Genomic DNA, 17,762 nt, shown 5'->3' with positions numbered 1-17,762 from the left:
TAACTTAAAATTCAGATTGTTCCAAATTTTTTATAATTAGTAAGAACTTTGTATGACATATCCTTGAAAGATATGTTTTTGATTATTTAAAGACCTACTCTTTGTTCACATCTATGATTATTAAAGAAAATAAGTATTTAAGGCACAGTGTTTTCTACTAAATTGTTCCCCAGAAAATTTGTAATGATTTATCCTGAGAAAATGGTCATTTACTTCATTTGTCACATGCTTATTAGATATTTACTACATGCCAGGAATTGTGTTAGGTACTGGGAATACAGTGGGGAGTAGGACGGAAACACCTAGTCTCGGGGTGCTTAAATTTTATTGGGGAAGATGGATATTAACACAAAATAGAACAAAACCAAAAAATAATAAAAAAAAAACTTTTAAAAAGGAAGACTCTAATATGCAGTCTCTATTTCTCTTTGAGCAGTAGATTCTTCTGTGAATTTATTTTTCCTCAATTTTGTTTATAGGTATTATACCTTTAAGGAAAGATTGGAAAGGAAAAAATTCACCTGTCATCCTACCAACATCACCCCTTAATACTAGTTAATCCATTTTTCAGCATTCAAAGTTGTCTGTGACACCTTCACCCCTTCCCAGCCCAGAGCATCTTTGTCACTTGTTTTTTTTTTTCCTGTCATTCCTAAACTTGAAGGGTGGCATGTATTGTGTCCCATATCAATTTCCCAATCTAGCAGTGGGGACAAAATTGTTAATGTACGGGGTGCTTGGGGAAATTGGGAAGGTTGATCGGGGTGGTACTTTGGAATTTATTTTGTCTTGGATCATATGGAACATTAACAGAATTGTGATAAGGGGAACTCTGGAGCGGGGGGTGCCGGGGGGTGGTTCCCTGCCCCCAACGTGGCTGGCTCAGTAAAGCCATAGCACTGAAGACCTTCACAGCTCCTCACAGCTCTTTTGAACTTTGGGACAGGGCACTATAGGACCAGCAGAGGGCGCATTTGTATTGACCAAAGCCCGAGGTCCTACATGGGCATAATTTCACCAAGTTGATTAGAACTGCAGCCCCAGTCAGTTCTGGGAGGGCGACCCTAGAAAAGAGCTCCTCGCCGCCCCCGCCCCCACCTCTAGTATAATAACCTGATATTTAGGAAGTATTGGAATAGACTAGTGTACAACTTTTTAAACTGCTTTTCAAGAATCTGTAAAATATTTTGCGAATGCAGAGCATAGAAAAAAATACCGTATACTCAACACCCATGTTCTTACCACCCAGCTCTGTGAAATGCTAACATTTTGCCATATCCTGATTCACATTTTTTCTAAAGAAATAAAGTATTTCAGATACTGTCCAAGACTTTTTTGTATCCCATTCAATCCCATTTCTTTCATTCTTTCCTCGGTGGTAACCGTTCTCTTAAATTTGGTGTTTGTCAGTCGAACACACTACCCCAAAATATGGAACCTTTGCCTATTAAATATTTCAAAATATGGAAACCTCTGCATATTAAATATTAAATATTTCAAGGGCGCCTGGGTGGCTCAGTGGGTTAAGCCTCTGCCTTCGGCTCAGGTCATGGTCCCAAGGTCCTGGAATCATCGGGCTCTCTGCTCAGCGGGAAGCCTGCTTCCTCCCCTCTCTGCCTGCCTCTCTGCCTGCTTGTGATCTCTGTCAAATAAATAAAATCTTAAAAAAAAAAAAATTTCAAGCTGAAGGAATTTGAGGAACGGCAAGGAACAGCAAAGGAAGAATTCGCTGACCACTGCCCCTTCTCCCCTGAAGCAGGTAGTAAGATCTTCAGGGTGGCTCCGATGGTTGAGCATCTGCTTTCCACTCAGGTGGTGATCTCAGAGTCCTGGGATCAGCCCAGCCATTGGCTTCCTGCTCAAGGGAGAGTCTGCTTCTTCTCCCTTTGCCTCTCCCTGCTTTGTGCCCTTTCTCTCAAATAAATAAAATATTTTTTTTTTTTTTAGATTTTATTTATTTATTTGACACAGAGAGAGAGATCACAAGCAGGCAGAGAGGCAGGCAGATGAGAGGGGGAAGCAAGTTCCCTGCTGAGCAGAGAGCCTGATGCGGGGGCTCGATCCCAGGACCCTGAGATCATGACCTGAGCCGAAGGCAGAGGCTTAACCCACTGAGCCACCCAAGCGCCCTTCAAATAAATAAAATCTTAAAAAACAAACAAACAAACAAACAAACAAACCTACCCATGAAACCCTCATTTGAGAGATGCTCTGCCCACCCCAGGGGAAAGACACATCCTTTTCTCTGAAGACCGAGAAACTTCAAGAGGAATCCAAACAGACCTTTTTAAATTTCTCCCAATTTATTACCCTTAACCCCTTCCCTTTAAGTCCTGTTGTATTTTCCCACAACTTTCCACTCTTCATCAAACCTAGTATAAAAATACTCAGCTTTGGGGCACCTGAGGGGCTCAGTCAGTGGCGTGTGCAACTCTTGATCTTACCAGGGTTGTGAGTTTGAGCCCCATGTTGGGTATAGAGATTATTTAAAAATAAAAAATACTTAAAACAAACAAACACTCAGACTTAAGCATTTCTTTGGGGTCTCACTTTTTTTTTTTTTAAGACTTTATTTATTCGAGAGACAGTAAAAGAGAGAGAGAACACAAGCAGGGGCAGAGGGAGAGGGAGAAGCAGGCTCCATTGCTTGAGCAGGGAGCCCAACACGGGGCTCGATTCCAGAACCCTGAGATCATGACCTGAGCTGAAGGCAGAGGCTCAACCCACTGAGCCACCCAGGCGCCCAGGATCCTCACTTTCTTATAAAGGTTCCTGTGTCACATAAAATTTATGTTAAATACATTTGTGTGCTTTTCTCCTCTTAAATTTCTCTATGTCAGTTTAATTTTAAGGTCTAGCCAAGGACCCTAGGAAGGTCAAGGAAAAGTTTCTTCTCCTACAATGTCCTCAGACATATGTTTCTGTCTTTGCCATGTATAAATGCACTTATAAACAATGTATAATACTATTTCACACATTAAATCCTTCTATCAATAGTATCATTTATAATAGCTTTTGCAGCTTATTTATTTTGCTTAATGTTTTGTTTTTGTGATTAATTCATGAAAATACCGTAGTTTCCACTCATTTATTTTAAGCTACCGACACTATTCCATTGTACAAACATACCACAATTTATCCATTTTGGGGCTGATGGCTGTTTTATGTCCATTTTTTTTGTGATTACAAACAATGTTGCAATGAACCTTATTGAGTAAGTCACTTTTCATACATGAAAGAGTTTCTCTAAGTATACATGGGAATAAAATTGTTGAGTTGCAAGGTACATGCATCTTTAATTTTTTGGATATTTCCAAATTGCTCTGAATTTCTAAAACGCCATATCCCATATCCTCATCAATAATGGGTGTTTGTGGACTTTAAAATTTTGGCTAATCTAATATATATATATATATATATATATATATATATATACACACACACACACACACACACACATATCAGATTATACATAATATATAATATATCTTATATCTATCTATATATAGATAGATATAGATATATAGATTATATATCAGATTATATATAGAGATTATATATATCATATGTAGATTATATATATATCAGATTAGCCAAAACTTAAAGTCCACAATATGCATATGTATATGTATATACATATATATGTATATACATATATATACACATACATATATATATATATATATATATATATATATATATAATTTTCTTGGTTTTGTTTTTTGTTTGAATTAGAATTATCCTGATTAGCTGCAAAGTTGACTTTTTTTACACAGCCATTTACTTAGGGTTCCTCTTCTGTTAATTGCCTGTTCATATCTTTCAGCCATTTTTTATTTGGGTTGATTGTCTTTTCCTTCTGTATTTGTAGCAGTTCTTGCTGCATTTTGGGTATTAAAGCCTTGTTGGTTTTATGCACTGTAGATATTGTCTTTTTGTCTATGATTTGTCTCCCCCCCCCCCCGCCAAGATTTTATTTATTTATTCATTTTGGTAACCTCTACACCCAACATGGGGCTCAAATTTACAACCCGACATCAAGAGTTGCACACCCCGTGACTTGCCTTTTAACTTTGCTTTTTAACTTTTAACTTTAACTTTGTTTTTGCTGTCTTGTCAAAATTTTAAAATTTAAAATAACCAAGGTTGTCAATAATTTTCTCTATGGTTTATGTTTTGAATCATGGGTAGGAAATTTTTTCCTTTCCCAAATTCATAAAGATATTCTTCTATATTTTCTTCTAAAAAATTTAATATCTTCTAAAAAATTTAAATTTTGCCTTTTTCAGGGGTGCCTGTTTGGCTCAGTTGGAAGAGCATGAGAATCTTGCTTGATCTTGGGGTTGTGAGTTCTAACACCATGCTGGGTATAGAGATTACTTAAAAATAAAATCTTAAAAAAAATTTATTTTACTTTTTCAAAAAATACACCTGATATTTTGTGAGGTAAAGATTTAAAAATTGGATAACCAGTTATCTCAAAATTATATACTGAAAAATAGTTATATATATGTATATGTACATATATATATATTTCATTCTTTATACTTTGCCATATATTGTTTCCATATGTGGGTGCATTTATTTCTGGATTCTCTATTTTCTTCTATCTGACCCTAAGGCAATAACACATGGCCTTAAAGTGATTTTTGATATTTTAGAATTTGGACTCTTTGTTTTTCTTCAAAATTTTATTGGTTACTTTAGACCCCTTTATGAATTTTGGGATCAACTTACCATGTTCTTCCAAAAACCCAACTGGGGATTGAGAAAAACCGTAATTGCACTGAATTTGCAGATTAATTTAGGGAGAATTGTTACCTTCCTATTTGTGAACATTCTATACAGCAGTATACAAAATGTTATATTTATTTTGGGCTCTTTTAATTTAATTTAATGAAACTTTGTAATTTCTTCAAGCAAATCTCACACATCTTTTTTCATTTATTTGTAGGATATATATACATTTATCTACACATATATATTTAAAAATTACATTTATCTTGCCTTCCTATATACAGTGTACCAGTGGATAAGCAGTGGAGGAGGAAAAGTTGTTTTGTTTCTTTTGGGAGGAGTTTGCCAAGTAATGAAAGGAGAAGGAACAACAGAATTTCAGTAACACTGTTTCGCGTCTGTGAATGAATGGATCTGTAGCTGTTGGCTTGTGAAGGGATAAGCAAACGCTGTTTCCTGATGGGAGAACACAATGCCTTCCAGGCAACAGTCTTGCTAAAGGGAAAAACCAAATCTGAACCTGACCAGGTCTCTAGACCTGAGTACTAACTTTTGTTACAGGGGGATAGAGAAGACAGAGAAACACATTAAACTACACCATGAGGAAGCAACAGCAAAATCTAGATTGTGGGAAACTCCATAGGACAAGTGACCCAATTTCTTAAAAATAAACTAAAAGAGGGTAAAGGAAAAGAAATGGAGGGAACCTATAAATTAAAGGCCACGTAAAGGCCACACCGGCCAACTCCAAACAAACTCTGAAACAATTATAATTATGAGACAGTTATGGCATTGAAAATACAGAATATTCAATTATATTAAAGAATAGTTCTAATTTTTAGGTGCAATGGTGATATTAGGGTTATGTCAAAAATGTCTTTTCTTGTTTTATATATATATATACATATATATATAGATATATAGATATAGATATACACATACATACAAGAGTGTATGGGTAAAATGATGTAAGACTGGAAAATTTGTTTGAAAATAATATGGAAGGGAGGCATCGGGGATGTAGCTGAACAGTATCGGCCAGGAGATGGGCCCGTGGGATTCTTGTGCTGTTCTGTTCGTCCTTGTGTATGGTTGTGGTTTTCCATGATAACGATCCTAACATTGCATTATAAATTGTGCTTTATGTTTTGACATGCTATTGTTTCTCCACAATTGAGTTTTATGTATTGTTCTATATTTAGTAATCTTGCTGAATTTTTGTCTTCTATAACTTGTCCGTAGAGGCCCTCAGATTTTCCATGTAAGTAATTCTATTGTCTGGGGATAATGACAGTGTCATTTCCTTCTTTCTGTCTTTTTCCTTTCTTTTGGTTTCCCTACTGTGCTACCCCAATGTTGAAATAGAAGCAATGACAGAGGGCGTCCTTACCCTACCTAGTTGTTTGTCTCGAGAGAATTCTTTTAAATTTCCACCATTAAAGTGGGATGTTTACTGCAGGTTTTTGGTAGACAGTCTTTATTAAAATTGGCAAGTCTTCCTCTGTTCCCATTTTGATCATTTTAAATCATGAGTGGGTGAATATCATAAATTTATTTTTCCTTTTGTAGCCAGTGAGATGATCCTAAGGTTTTTCTCCTTTAATCTCTTGATGTGAATTACATAAACAAAAGTTCCCATATTAGACCATCTTTGAGTTCCTGGGATACATACACATACACACACACATACACATACACATATACACACACACACCATATATCATAAAACATTATATATTTAAATATAAGCTTAAGGACTTGATTGGCTAATATTTTATTTAGGAGTTTTGCATCTTTGATCATAAGTGAGATTGGTCTGTAAATTCCCTTTCTTATGTTGTCCTTGTCTCTAGTTTCAACTTCCCCTTTTTTTTCTTTTTTTAAGATTTTATTTATTTATTTGACAGAGAGAGACTGCGAGAGAAGGTATACACGCAAGGGGAGTGGGAGAGGGAGAAGCAGGCTTCCCGCCGATCAGGGAGCCCAATGCAGGACTCGATCCCAGCACCCTGGGATCATGTCCTGATCTGAAGGCAGATGCTTAATGACTGAGCCACCCAGGCGCCCCTGCTTTTTGGCTTTGATGAACTTGGGTCTCAAGTTAGAAATAAGCTTTACTTCCTGGAAGGTGAAGAGAATTTTCAGGATCAAGGGGCAACAGCTGTGTTCTGGGATTCTGGGGACTTCCCTGGGGTTTCCATTTTGAGTTAAGCGGAATGAGCCAGAAACATTCTTAAGGATGGACCACTTCCCACCATGAAGGATTTTGAAATACTTTCCAGGAGCAAAAAATAAAGACGTAACTGATTGTGTAGTTCATCCCAGCTGCTAAGAAGCAGCAGATTATTCTGAACCCAATACGGGGGCTGCAGACTGCAGAGCCTGGCAGGCTACAGCGACTGTGTAGCCTCACAGGGAGCATATCAGGATCAAGGAGCCCCGACTGACATCAAGTCACAAGTGGATACCACTTTCCAGGCTGCAGGTTCTGGGGCCGTGGCACCATCTCAACTCCCGGGCACACACTTCTGATCTCTATTTTTTCCATAGCTTTAGGAGAAATTTTTGCAACACTGGCTACTCCTTACTTCTTTGCCCAGGCTGGGAAGTCATTAGATTTGCTCCTTCTGGAGCTTTTTATGCCTGGAGTCAGGAACTGCTCCTGAGGAAAGGCTTTTAAACCTCTCCTTATGGGCGCCTGGGTGGCTCAGTGGGTTAAGCCGCTGCCTTCGGCTCAGGTCATGATCTCAGGGTCCTGGGATCGAGTCCCGCATCGGGCTCTCTGCTCAGCAAGAAGCCTGCTTCCCTCTCTCTCTCTCTCTGCCTGCCTCTCCATCTACTTGTGATCTCTCTCTGTCAAATAAATAAAATAAAATCTTTAAAAAAAAAAAAAACAAAAAACCTCTCCTTGTAGCTAGGTGGGCCACTGGAAACTGTGCTCCTAGCAGGCAGCAGTGGGCCCAACACTGATGTCTTCTGTGTGAGGACAGAAGGACACAGAGGACACACACAGAGGACACTGATGTCTTCTGTGTGAGGGTGAGGACATGCTGAGCCGGCTTTGACCATGTAGAGAAGGGTAATGGCAAAAGGTATTACAGAGAGAAGGAATGGGGGCTGAGCTGTCCTACGCCTTGCCTGCCAGGCTGGACTTTTCCACAGGGAAGAAATAAACCTTCCATCTTATTTGAAGTCATTTTATCTTGGCCTTTGTTAGAATCAATATCCTAACTATTACACATCCGTCTCTTGAATAAAGCTCTGAGCCTTTTTTTTCCCAATGCAGAATAGAAATGGCTCACTGGTTTCTAAAGGTTTCTGTGAGACTTGCATTTTGTCTTTTCTCCCCATTGTTTTAGGCCCATCATTAGGGATCCTCTGTACCTCATGCAGGGCTCCCCAAACCTCCCACCCCTAAGAAAATATTAAGTTCTGCCACGCTCGAAGGGGTTACGTCACTATTGCTTCAGAGACACTCACAAAATGCTGAGGCCGGTAAGACTGCTTCGTTCAGACTGGGTCTGCGGCCCACACTCCGCCTTAAGTAAAAGAAGGGCTTACACAGAGGACTCACTCCATCAGTCTCCCGAGATCAAGCCCCGCCCTCCACCATCACTGAGACTGATCTAGAAAGTAATCTTCACGTTATCAACTTAGCACCAGCCTCTCCTGACAAGGTGCAACTTATGGCTACTAAATTAAGGTTTTCAAGAAACAGACGAAGAGTTAGCCTTTAGTGAGCACTTTAGTGAGACTCTGGTATATGTTGCACGTATTAACTCCTTTATCTCTCCGTCACCTTATGAGATAGGCAGTATTAGTACCTACATTTTACAGATGAAGAAAAAGATGCCCAGAGAAGTTCAGTAGCATACTCCCGGGCCTGCAGTTACTAAGTGGGGAAACCAGGACCTGAACCCAGAGAATCAGACTTGCTGTCAGTGCTTTTGATCACTATGATGCAGCCTAGACAGTACCCCCTACTCTTCCATCCTCATTATTTTTGAAAGAACAGATGAAATCAAATCGCTGCTAAATGTAGAGAAATAAATTCTAGAAACAAGGCCCAAGGAGTGATTCTCAAAGTGTGGTCCCTGTGCCACCGCCATTAGCATCACTAGCGAACTTACTAAAATTGTAAATTCCATGACCTCAACCCAGATCTAATCGGAAACTCTGGGGACCGGGCCCCCAAATCTATTTTAACCAGCCTCTCAGGGGGTTCTGATGTGCCCTGAAGTTTGAGAACTGCTGGCCTAGGAAATAAACAAGAATTGAATTTTTATTCTTTCTTTGGGCCATGGGGTTGGGGAAAAGAGGTTAGAAAGGAAACTTCTGTATGTAACATGAGCAGTTTTCTGAACCCTCTTTGGTTTGTCTAGTGAAAACCTGCATGCAGTCACCTCACCAAATCTGAGATCCAAGGTATTCTCAGGGGAGATGGCACTGACTCACTGCTCATAATTTAAGCATGAAGATCACTACTTAATTTAGTGTAGAAGAAAAATCCTGGCCATTAGATGTAAGACCTAGGAGGGGAAGAGTGCTCTTTAAATAGTTAAAAAAAAGAATTCCTTGGCGTGCTGTCTTGTTTTCCTTCAAAGATTTGAAATCCTTTTTAAACATTAGCATTTATCATTCAGGACAGGCAAATGCCTTCTTTAATTTTCTACAGTGATATTTCACTGCATTAAAGACTGTCTGGATAACCTTTACGGAACTCAGCCAGAGCCCGTCCCTCTGTCATGAGCCAGGAAGCCTATTTGGACTGACTTGTTCTGCACTGCCTAAAACCTCCACTGCACTTGGCTGAGATCTTGGAGTCTCGTCAGTGTTCACATTCTACATATGTGACTTATGATAAGAAAGGTCTGAAGACTGGAACATGTTTCCTTGGCTATTGTCACTCAGCTTTGAAAATAGAGGGGGTAGGAGGCTTGTTTTAGCAAAAACTCTGCTTTAAAGCTTGACCAAACCTAGAAATTAGGCAACCATAATATTCTATTGTCTTATATGCAGAAGCAATGAAATGAAATCTATTTAAACATTTTTAAATTCTTTTTTAAAGAAAGAGAGAGAGCACACAAGGAGGGATGGCGGGCGGAGGGAGAAGGAGGGAGAGAGAATTTCAAGCAGGCTCCACACCCAGCTTGGAGCCCTACGTAGGGCTCAATCCCATGACCCTGAGATTGCGACCCAACATAGCCAACCAACAGAGCCACCCGGGTGCCCTAGCAATGAAATCTTCTAAAATGAGTATAAAAATTATTTTTGTCTAGAATGTCAACTGAAAGAAATAATAAAATATGTAAACAGAAAAATATCAAGTTTAGGGTAAAATCCCAAATCCGTTACTTTGTGCATTTATCTCTGGTGAGCTTTCACAGTCTTCCTCACCTCATGGGTTCTAGAGGAGATAGCAAGAGTTGTGGTTTCATTTCAGAGGTTGATAAACCGTGGCCATGAGAGGGTAGACGCTTAATCCTTATGATATCCAAGTCAAGATTAATATTCGTGAAAGGGCTACTGTGTATGAATTAGTTCATTTCCTCCTCATGCAGCCTTACGTAGGGAGTACTGTCTTCAGCTCCAGTTAAGGACACTGAGGCACACAGGGGTTACGGCAGAGACCACGTTCTCCACTCAGCTGCTCAGAGCTGCTGCTAGCCTATGTAGAGCACTTTATGTGAACCAAGCAAGGCACCCCAGTAGACCGGCCAAGTAGGAAGAGGAGCCCCCAGTGCATGGAGACCTCCAGTCCTGAGCTGCTTGGCTTTGGGAGCAGAGCATATGCCCCTATTTGCTCCTTCTGCTGGATGCCTTTGTACAGCCAACAACAACCAGTTCTTTCCAGCCAGCACTGTGTCTACCCCGTGGGAACACAGGAGTCTCTCACATACCAGTTTCCACTCCCACAAGATGCAACGGGGATAACGAACAGTCCTGTTCCCTGGGCCTATCCAAACGTAGCATCACGCAGATACACGGGTGCCCCCCATGAAGAGCTTAGAGTTGAGCTCAGGTCTAGGAATATGAACTATGCCAAAAAGCCCAGTTCTAGGCCCAATATTTCCTAGAATCATCAGTATTTTTTTTTAAAGATTTTATTTATTTATTTGACAGAGAGAGATCACAAGTAGGCAGAGAGGCAGGCAGAGAGAGAGGGAGGAGGAAGCAGGCTCCCTGTGGAGCAGAGAGCCTGACGTGGGGCTCGATCCCAGGACCCTGGGATCATGACCCGAGCCGAAGGCAGAGGCTTTAACCCACTGAGCCACCCAGGCGCCCCTAGAATCATCAGTATTAAATGCACTATCATTTTTGGAGGAGCCACACTTGAACAGCTCTGGCCACCCAGGGTGGTGGGCAGCAAGGTCTGGGGCTCTAAAGATACTGGTTGCCATCTCTGCTGGAATACTAACCCTCTGGGCAGGGAACCTCAGCTCCTGAACCCGCACATCCGAGCCCGTGGACAAGCAAGGGGATCAGAGATGGGGAGGGGCTCATACCGCCTGTTCCTGATGCCCCAGAGTCTCCATTCTCTGTCATCAGTCTGCTGCCCCTGGCAGGACAGAAATCTTTCAGTAAGCCCAAGGATATAAAAGCACGCAATCATCAGCAGGTCTGTGATGCACTAAGAACCGTCAGCGTCTGAACTCGGTATTTTGGCATGTTTTCTGACTTCTAGCCCTGAGAGGAAGTGGAGGGGTCATTCTGCATTAACATCTTTGAACCAGTGCAAACTTCATCAGACAATTATTGTGGTAAGATTTAAAACCCAACCCAGCTGTCTCTACCTTGGGCGTCTTGATGATTCTCTCCGAGGGGTTCTCCTGGTTCTTCATAATCGTCTAGCTCGTCTCCATTTTCCTATGAGGTTAATACATAATAAAAAATATGTAAGGCAAAATAAAGGCAAACACTCTTGTGGTCCATGCCCTTTGGTAAAAGGAAACCAAATTTTCTTAGTGTTTCTTCTTTGTCAGCCTATTTTAACTTCCAGTGTCCAAGAAGTCTGGCAGCCCCAGGAAGGAAGCTAAAGAGGTAGGTGGGCTTAGCTGCAGTGTTGAGCACCGGTGGGGTCTCAGCTGTACTTCTCTTGTGGGGGGCTTGCCCATCCATGTGGACAGGGCTCCATGCCTGGCCTTAACTGGCGGCAAGGAGAAGAATGCCACACGCCAAGTCCAACTCAGGAAGGAAGCAAGGTACTTCCACGGACTTGATGGATGACTGGGGTGATGAGAGCAGACTCTGAAAGAATGGGAAGGGTGGGATGAATCAGAATCCCTGGGCCTTGACGGTAGATTAAGGGCTTTGGTCTTGAGAACAAATGGAAGGTACTGAGGGTTTAAGGAGGGGAAGCAAAAGGGTCAGATTGGCCTTTTGTAGAGTTTCCAGGATTACCACGGATTGGGGGTTTCATCACATCTAATCCCTTCTTCCTTCTTTCTCCCAGTGTTTCACCATTCAAACATCAGCTTGTACGGTGTTTCACCATACAAACTGGTGCCGTCCACGATCTAGAAATCTCCGTGACAGTGGTCCTAACTGGCTGTGCAGTTAGAATTATTTGTTATCAAATGTCCAAGCTGCTTTGGGAAGAGACAATTAATTATCTGCTAATTTGTTTGACATTCTCTCCTTACTCTATAGGTTTGTACCCTGTGTGTTTCTCACTTGTTAGCTTCATGTTGGTAGCCGATGAGACAGTCTGACATAAAGGAGCTAGAGCTGGGGCACCTGGCTGGCTCAGTTAGAAGAGCATGTGACTTGTGATCTCAGGGTTGTGAGTTCGAGCCACACAATGGGCATAGAGATTATATAATTAAATAAATAAATACATAAATAAATAAGGTATGTTAAAAAAATAGAGCTAGAGCAGGTAAACAATTTTCTTTTTTGGCTTTTTAAACTTTTATTGTTTTATTTTTTAAGTTTATTATTATTATTATTTTTTTAGTAATCTCTATACCAACGTGGGCCTCGTACTAATCTCTGTAATCATTCCAATTTCAATACATGTGCTTCTGAAGCAAGCACAGTTATTTTCTTTCTTTCGGATTTCTCATTTTGGAGACAAAGCAGATTTGGCCTTGGTGCAGTGAAAAGCATTCATCCCTAAATAAATGGAAAGGTTTTTTTTTTTTTTTTAAATTACAGCAGGAAAACCCACCTCAGTCACTGTAAACTGCTAAGTTATAAGAGTAGAAAAGAGATAAACTGAAAGACAAATTCCTCTTTATAAGTCCTTTTAATCTACAGGAAATTGGATTAAAAGGGAGAAACAAGCTTGCTCCTTTGGGAGAATTTCAAAGACAAGAAAGACAAACCTTCAGTCTTAACGATCTGTAGCTATGAGCCTTCAGGGCAAGAAATATTTTCTTTTTTTTTTTTCTTAAAATTTTATTTATTTATTTGAGAGAGAGACAGTGAGAGAGAGCGTGAGTGAGGAGAAGGTCAGAGGGAGAAGCAGACTCCCCATGGAGCTGAGAGCCTGATGTGGGATTCGATCCCGGGACTCCGGGATCATGACCTGAGCCGAAGGCAGTCGTCCAACCAACTGAGCCACCCAGGCGTCCCAAGAAATATTTTCATTTTACGAATGGGAGATGGGGGCAGAGGGAGGGACTTTTAAAGAATCTTCTGGCAGGTCTCTATTAGAAAAAGAAGTAGTCTGAATTTGAAATTCTGTCTGTTGCTCAGAAAACTATAAAAAAACCCCTATCATGTTTTAGATAAATAAACACACGTGATAAATGACTTATACCTAAGGTCATTTACTTTAGCAGTTTTAAGACAACCTACAAGTGCTACCAATTGATGACTAGTCAAATAAATTATGGTAATTCACACTATGGAATATTATACAACCGCAAAAGCATCTCTTTATGAATTAACATAGGAAGAACTCTAATTAAGAAAAAAGATGTAAGACTCTGAACAATGTGTATGATATTAAAGTGTGTATAAAACATGTGTCTGTGTATTCTTCTACGTGTACTGGCTTATGCATGAGTACTACAGGTCAGGAAGGACACACAGGAAGCTAGCCACAGTGGAACCCAAGGGGAGGGGAGCTGAATAGCTAAGAGACATACCCTTTCATACTCAAATTTTCAAAGACCATCTGAGTATATTTCAAATTCAAAATCCGAATTAAAAAACTAAAACTACTGGGCACCTGGGTGGCTCAGTGGTTAAGCGTCTGCCTTCGGCTCAGGTCATGATCCCGGGGTCCTGGGATTGAGCCCCACATCAGGGTCCCTGCTCAGCAGAGAACCTGCTTCTCCCTCTCCCACTCCCCTTGCTTGTGTTCCCTCTCTAGCTGTCTCTCTCTGTCAAATAAATAAATAAAATCTTAAAACAAAACCAAAAATATTACTAACATGACATTGTAGGCCAACTATATCAATTTTTAAAAACCTAAACCGGGGCGCCTGGGTGGCTCAGTGGGTTAAGCGTCTGTCTTCAGCTCAGGTCATGATCTCAGGGTCCTGGGATCGAGCCCTGCTTCCTGCTCTCTGCTCAGGTGGGGTCTGCTTCTTTCTCTCACTCTCCCTCTGTGCTCTCACTCCCTCTCAAATAAATAGATAAAATCTTAAAAAAAAAAGTCTAAAGCAAATAAAATGCAATTTGTCATTTTTAGTATGAATTACCAATGCAACGACTAAACCGAGTGATCGAAGCTCCTAACACCCTGTGAGTGAGTGAAACAAACCGAAGGACTGAAAATTCCATCATCCCACTCGGTTATTCTGGCCAAGTCGTTTGCTCTCCATCCGTTCATTTAGCCCATGAGCACTGCTGGGTGCTGGGTGCCGGGTCGTGCGCTAGGCCCTGGGAGCACAGAGCCCCTGGCTTGTGGAGAAACGACATAAAACTCAGGACTGTGATGCTGTGGTACTTGTGACAGAGCACAACAGGTTTCCGCAGGACCCCCCAGGACGCAAAGCTGAGTTAGTCCGAGGAAGGTTTGCTTGCCAGGGGACACGGCGCTGAATCTTGCAGGGATGGGGAAGATAGGGGAGTTCCCGGCGGAGGAAGCAGCCGGTGCTGGTCAGGGGGTAGTGTGGTGTGGCTGCCGAGCGTGGACAGCTGAATGAGATATGGGCCAGACCTTGCAGGATGCAGGATGGAGTTAAAAAAAAAAAAATGGATTTGTTCTATTTTTCCATTTATAAAAGAAATACATCTTTGATGCCAGGATTTAACCAGAAGGCCCTTGGGGACGTGGTTAAGAAACTTCAAGCAAACCAGTGAGAGGGCTGAGCTGTGTTTAGAACGAGCCCCGGCAGCAGGGTGGTATCCCTGGGCTGGGGTGGGTGGGGACAGGAACAAACGCTTCATAAGCACAAAGTGCAGCATCGAACCCAGAGGAGAGACACAGCTGCCCGAGTGGCTGGGGTGTGGGTCCTGCGGTCAGACTGCCCCGAGGCCCTACTCCTACACTTCCTGCCTTACAGAGCATGCCGCTGACTTAAACCCCAAGCCTCAGTTTCCTCAGCGGACAGGGGCCGGGCCAGGTGGCCTGCAGTTCTCCTCTTGTTGGAGAATCTTCCACTAGTCTTGCCCACTACCCCAGTGCGCAATGCCCCCTCCAGCATGGGACTTCTAGGCCCAGTGCAGGCTTTCCTGAGGGGCTCTGGAAGAATGGAGGAGCGTGGGATGCCCGAGTCAGAGTGGGGAGCCGGTGGGCCAGCAGCCAGCTACACGACCTCCCTCTGCCCCTCACTCTCCCGATCTGGGAAATGGGAGTAGTAATAAATACTGTACGGGCTTCTTCCTGAAAGGCTTGTTTAGGAAAATACATTTGGAAATTCTGTGTAACATACCACAGTACATGCATCTAAATGACTAATTTCAACAGCTTCTTAATAACGGAAGAAAATCTATCCAAGGGCGCCTGCCGGGGCTCATTCTGTTAAATGTCTGCCTTCAGCTTGGGCTGTGACCCCAAGGTCCTGGGATCGAGTCCCACATCGGGCTCCTGCTAAGCAGGGAGTCTGCTTCTCCCTCTTCTTCTGCCTCTGCTTGTGCTTGCTCTCTCTATCGCTCTCAAAATAAATTAAATAAAGGAAATCTTGAAAAAAAAAAAAAAAAAGGGAGGGGGATGCCTGGGTGGCTCAGTCCTTGAATGTGAGTCTTCAGCTCAGGTCACGGTCCCAGGGTGCTGGGATCAAGTCCTGCATTGGGCTCCGTGGTCAGCGGGGAGGCTGCTTCTCCCTCTGCCTGCTCTGCCTGCTCCTCTCCTTACTTATGTTCTCTCTCTGACACATAATAAAATTTGATGGACAGAGATCACAAGTAGGCAGAGAGGCAGGCAGAGAGAGAGGGGTAAGCAGGCTCCCTGGTGAGCAGAGAGCCTGATGTGGGGCTCCATCCCAGGCCCCTGAGACCATAACCTGAGCTGAAGGCAGAGGCTTAACCCACTGCGCCACCCAGGCGCCCCAGTAAATAAAATCTTAAAAAAAAAAAAAAAAGGAAAAGAAAAGAAAAAGAAAGAAATTCAGTATCTAAGAGTTTCTACCTCAAGGTAGTACTTTTCTTGTGTATTATAAATATCCCACACATTTTCTTTAATAAAGAAAACCGATTTTTGAAAATCATAAGGTATCTTGTGTTATTAAGATTTAAGTATATTATTAATTCTCTGTTCCTCTCCTAGTTCTAAAGTTGAAACAAAGATGTACCATTGAGTTCTTCACAGGAAAAGAGTAGACCGACCTTGTCAAGACCAGGTATTGCTGTTTTGCGGCTTTAGCTCCTAGCGCCCTCTGCTGGCCCCACGTCACCAATCACTGGCTCATTTTACCAGCCCCGGTTCCTCGTCTGCACAGTGGAGATCCACACACTCACCAGGAAGGGGTGGGTGGGGAGCGGAATTAAATAAAGTTCTAACATGGACCTGGTCCTAAGTAGGAATCAACAAATGTTCGTTTTTTTTTTTTCTCCTTTATGAATCTTTTGTAGGTGTGGACATTCTTTCAAGATTATTATTTCTTGTAATTCTTGCCTCACTGTTGAGGGGCAACTATGGACGTCCCAGTATTACTATTTCCATTTTACTAAAGAGCAAGCACAGTCCCAGAAGTGTTACAAGGTCACTCATTTGGGGTTTGCAGTGAGGCTTTAAGGAAGATGGTTGAAAACATGGGCTCTGGAGCTGGGCTGTCTTTGTGTCTGTCATTTACTAACTGTAGGACATTTGGGGAGTGACTTAACCTCTCAATGCCTTAGATTTGTCATCTGTCAAATGGGATAATGTTACCTATTTCTCGGGTTCGTTTTGTGAATTAAATGAGTTCTTGCATTAGAACAGAGTCTGGCATAGAGTAAGTGCTCGGTAATGTTAGCAATTACAATTATTTGCATCCCTTTCCGTTCCCCTTTTCTGCCTCAATATTTTTATCTCTTACTCTCAAACCCTGAAATGTTCAGTGCTTCCTACATGCACCAGGGAGAAGAAAAATGAATGAAATGCCCTGTGGATAGGCAGGAAATGTACAAATGACATGTGTAGAATGAGCTGGTTTCTGTTAAGCTCCAGATGCTGAGGACAGGACTTTCTCTGTTTGAATTCACCATCCTTTTCTACGCAAGATCTGAGATCTGTCCTTTCCTGCAATATTTAAGGATTTCCTAAGAATCCAGGAGCTACCATGCCAAGAAGGGGAAGGTTTACCGAAGGAGAGCTTTTAACACTGAACATTCCCAAGAAAAGGTGTGATCTTTTGGGGAAGGACAGCCTGGGAGGCAGAAAGCCTCCTGTGTGCTCTGCGAGTCCCCTGCAGAAACAGGCTGAGTTACAGTTTCTGTGAGCCTTGGAAAGGGTGGACTGGAAAGTGGGCCTTCGGGATGACAATGCCTTCCCTCTGTAACACGGTGCCAACACTACTGAACAGAAAGCATAACTCAAAAGCACTGTGGACACTCAACACACAAAAAAATTATTGTAAAATTCTACACTCTGAATTCTGCAGTTTCTAGATGCTCCGTAAATATATCTATCTCATTTCCATAGTAATTAT

The 17,762-nt window shown here is 41.9% G+C and overlaps 1 protein-coding gene across 8 annotated transcripts in view; it reads right to left on the bottom strand.

The window, feature by feature from the left end:
• Nucleotides 1-17,762, bottom strand: part of KIAA2012 (KIAA2012 ortholog) — a 105,939-nt gene that overhangs the window by 19,449 nt on the left and 68,728 nt on the right. For all 8 annotated transcript variants that reach the window (XM_047720761.1, XM_047720762.1, XM_047720763.1 and 5 more), the window contains one exon: nucleotides 11,532-11,604. In XM_047720761.1, coding sequence (XP_047576717.1) covers nucleotides 11,532-11,604 — 73 coding nt within the window. The remainder of the gene's footprint in view (nucleotides 1-11,531; nucleotides 11,605-17,762) is intronic.

This window comes from Lutra lutra, chromosome 3 (genome assembly GCF_902655055.1).
Source record: "Lutra lutra chromosome 3, mLutLut1.2, whole genome shotgun sequence".
NCBI lineage: Eukaryota > Metazoa > Chordata > Mammalia > Carnivora > Mustelidae > Lutra > Lutra lutra.
The sequence above is the reverse complement of the archived record's forward strand: the minus strand, read 5'-3'. Positions and strand labels throughout refer to the sequence as shown.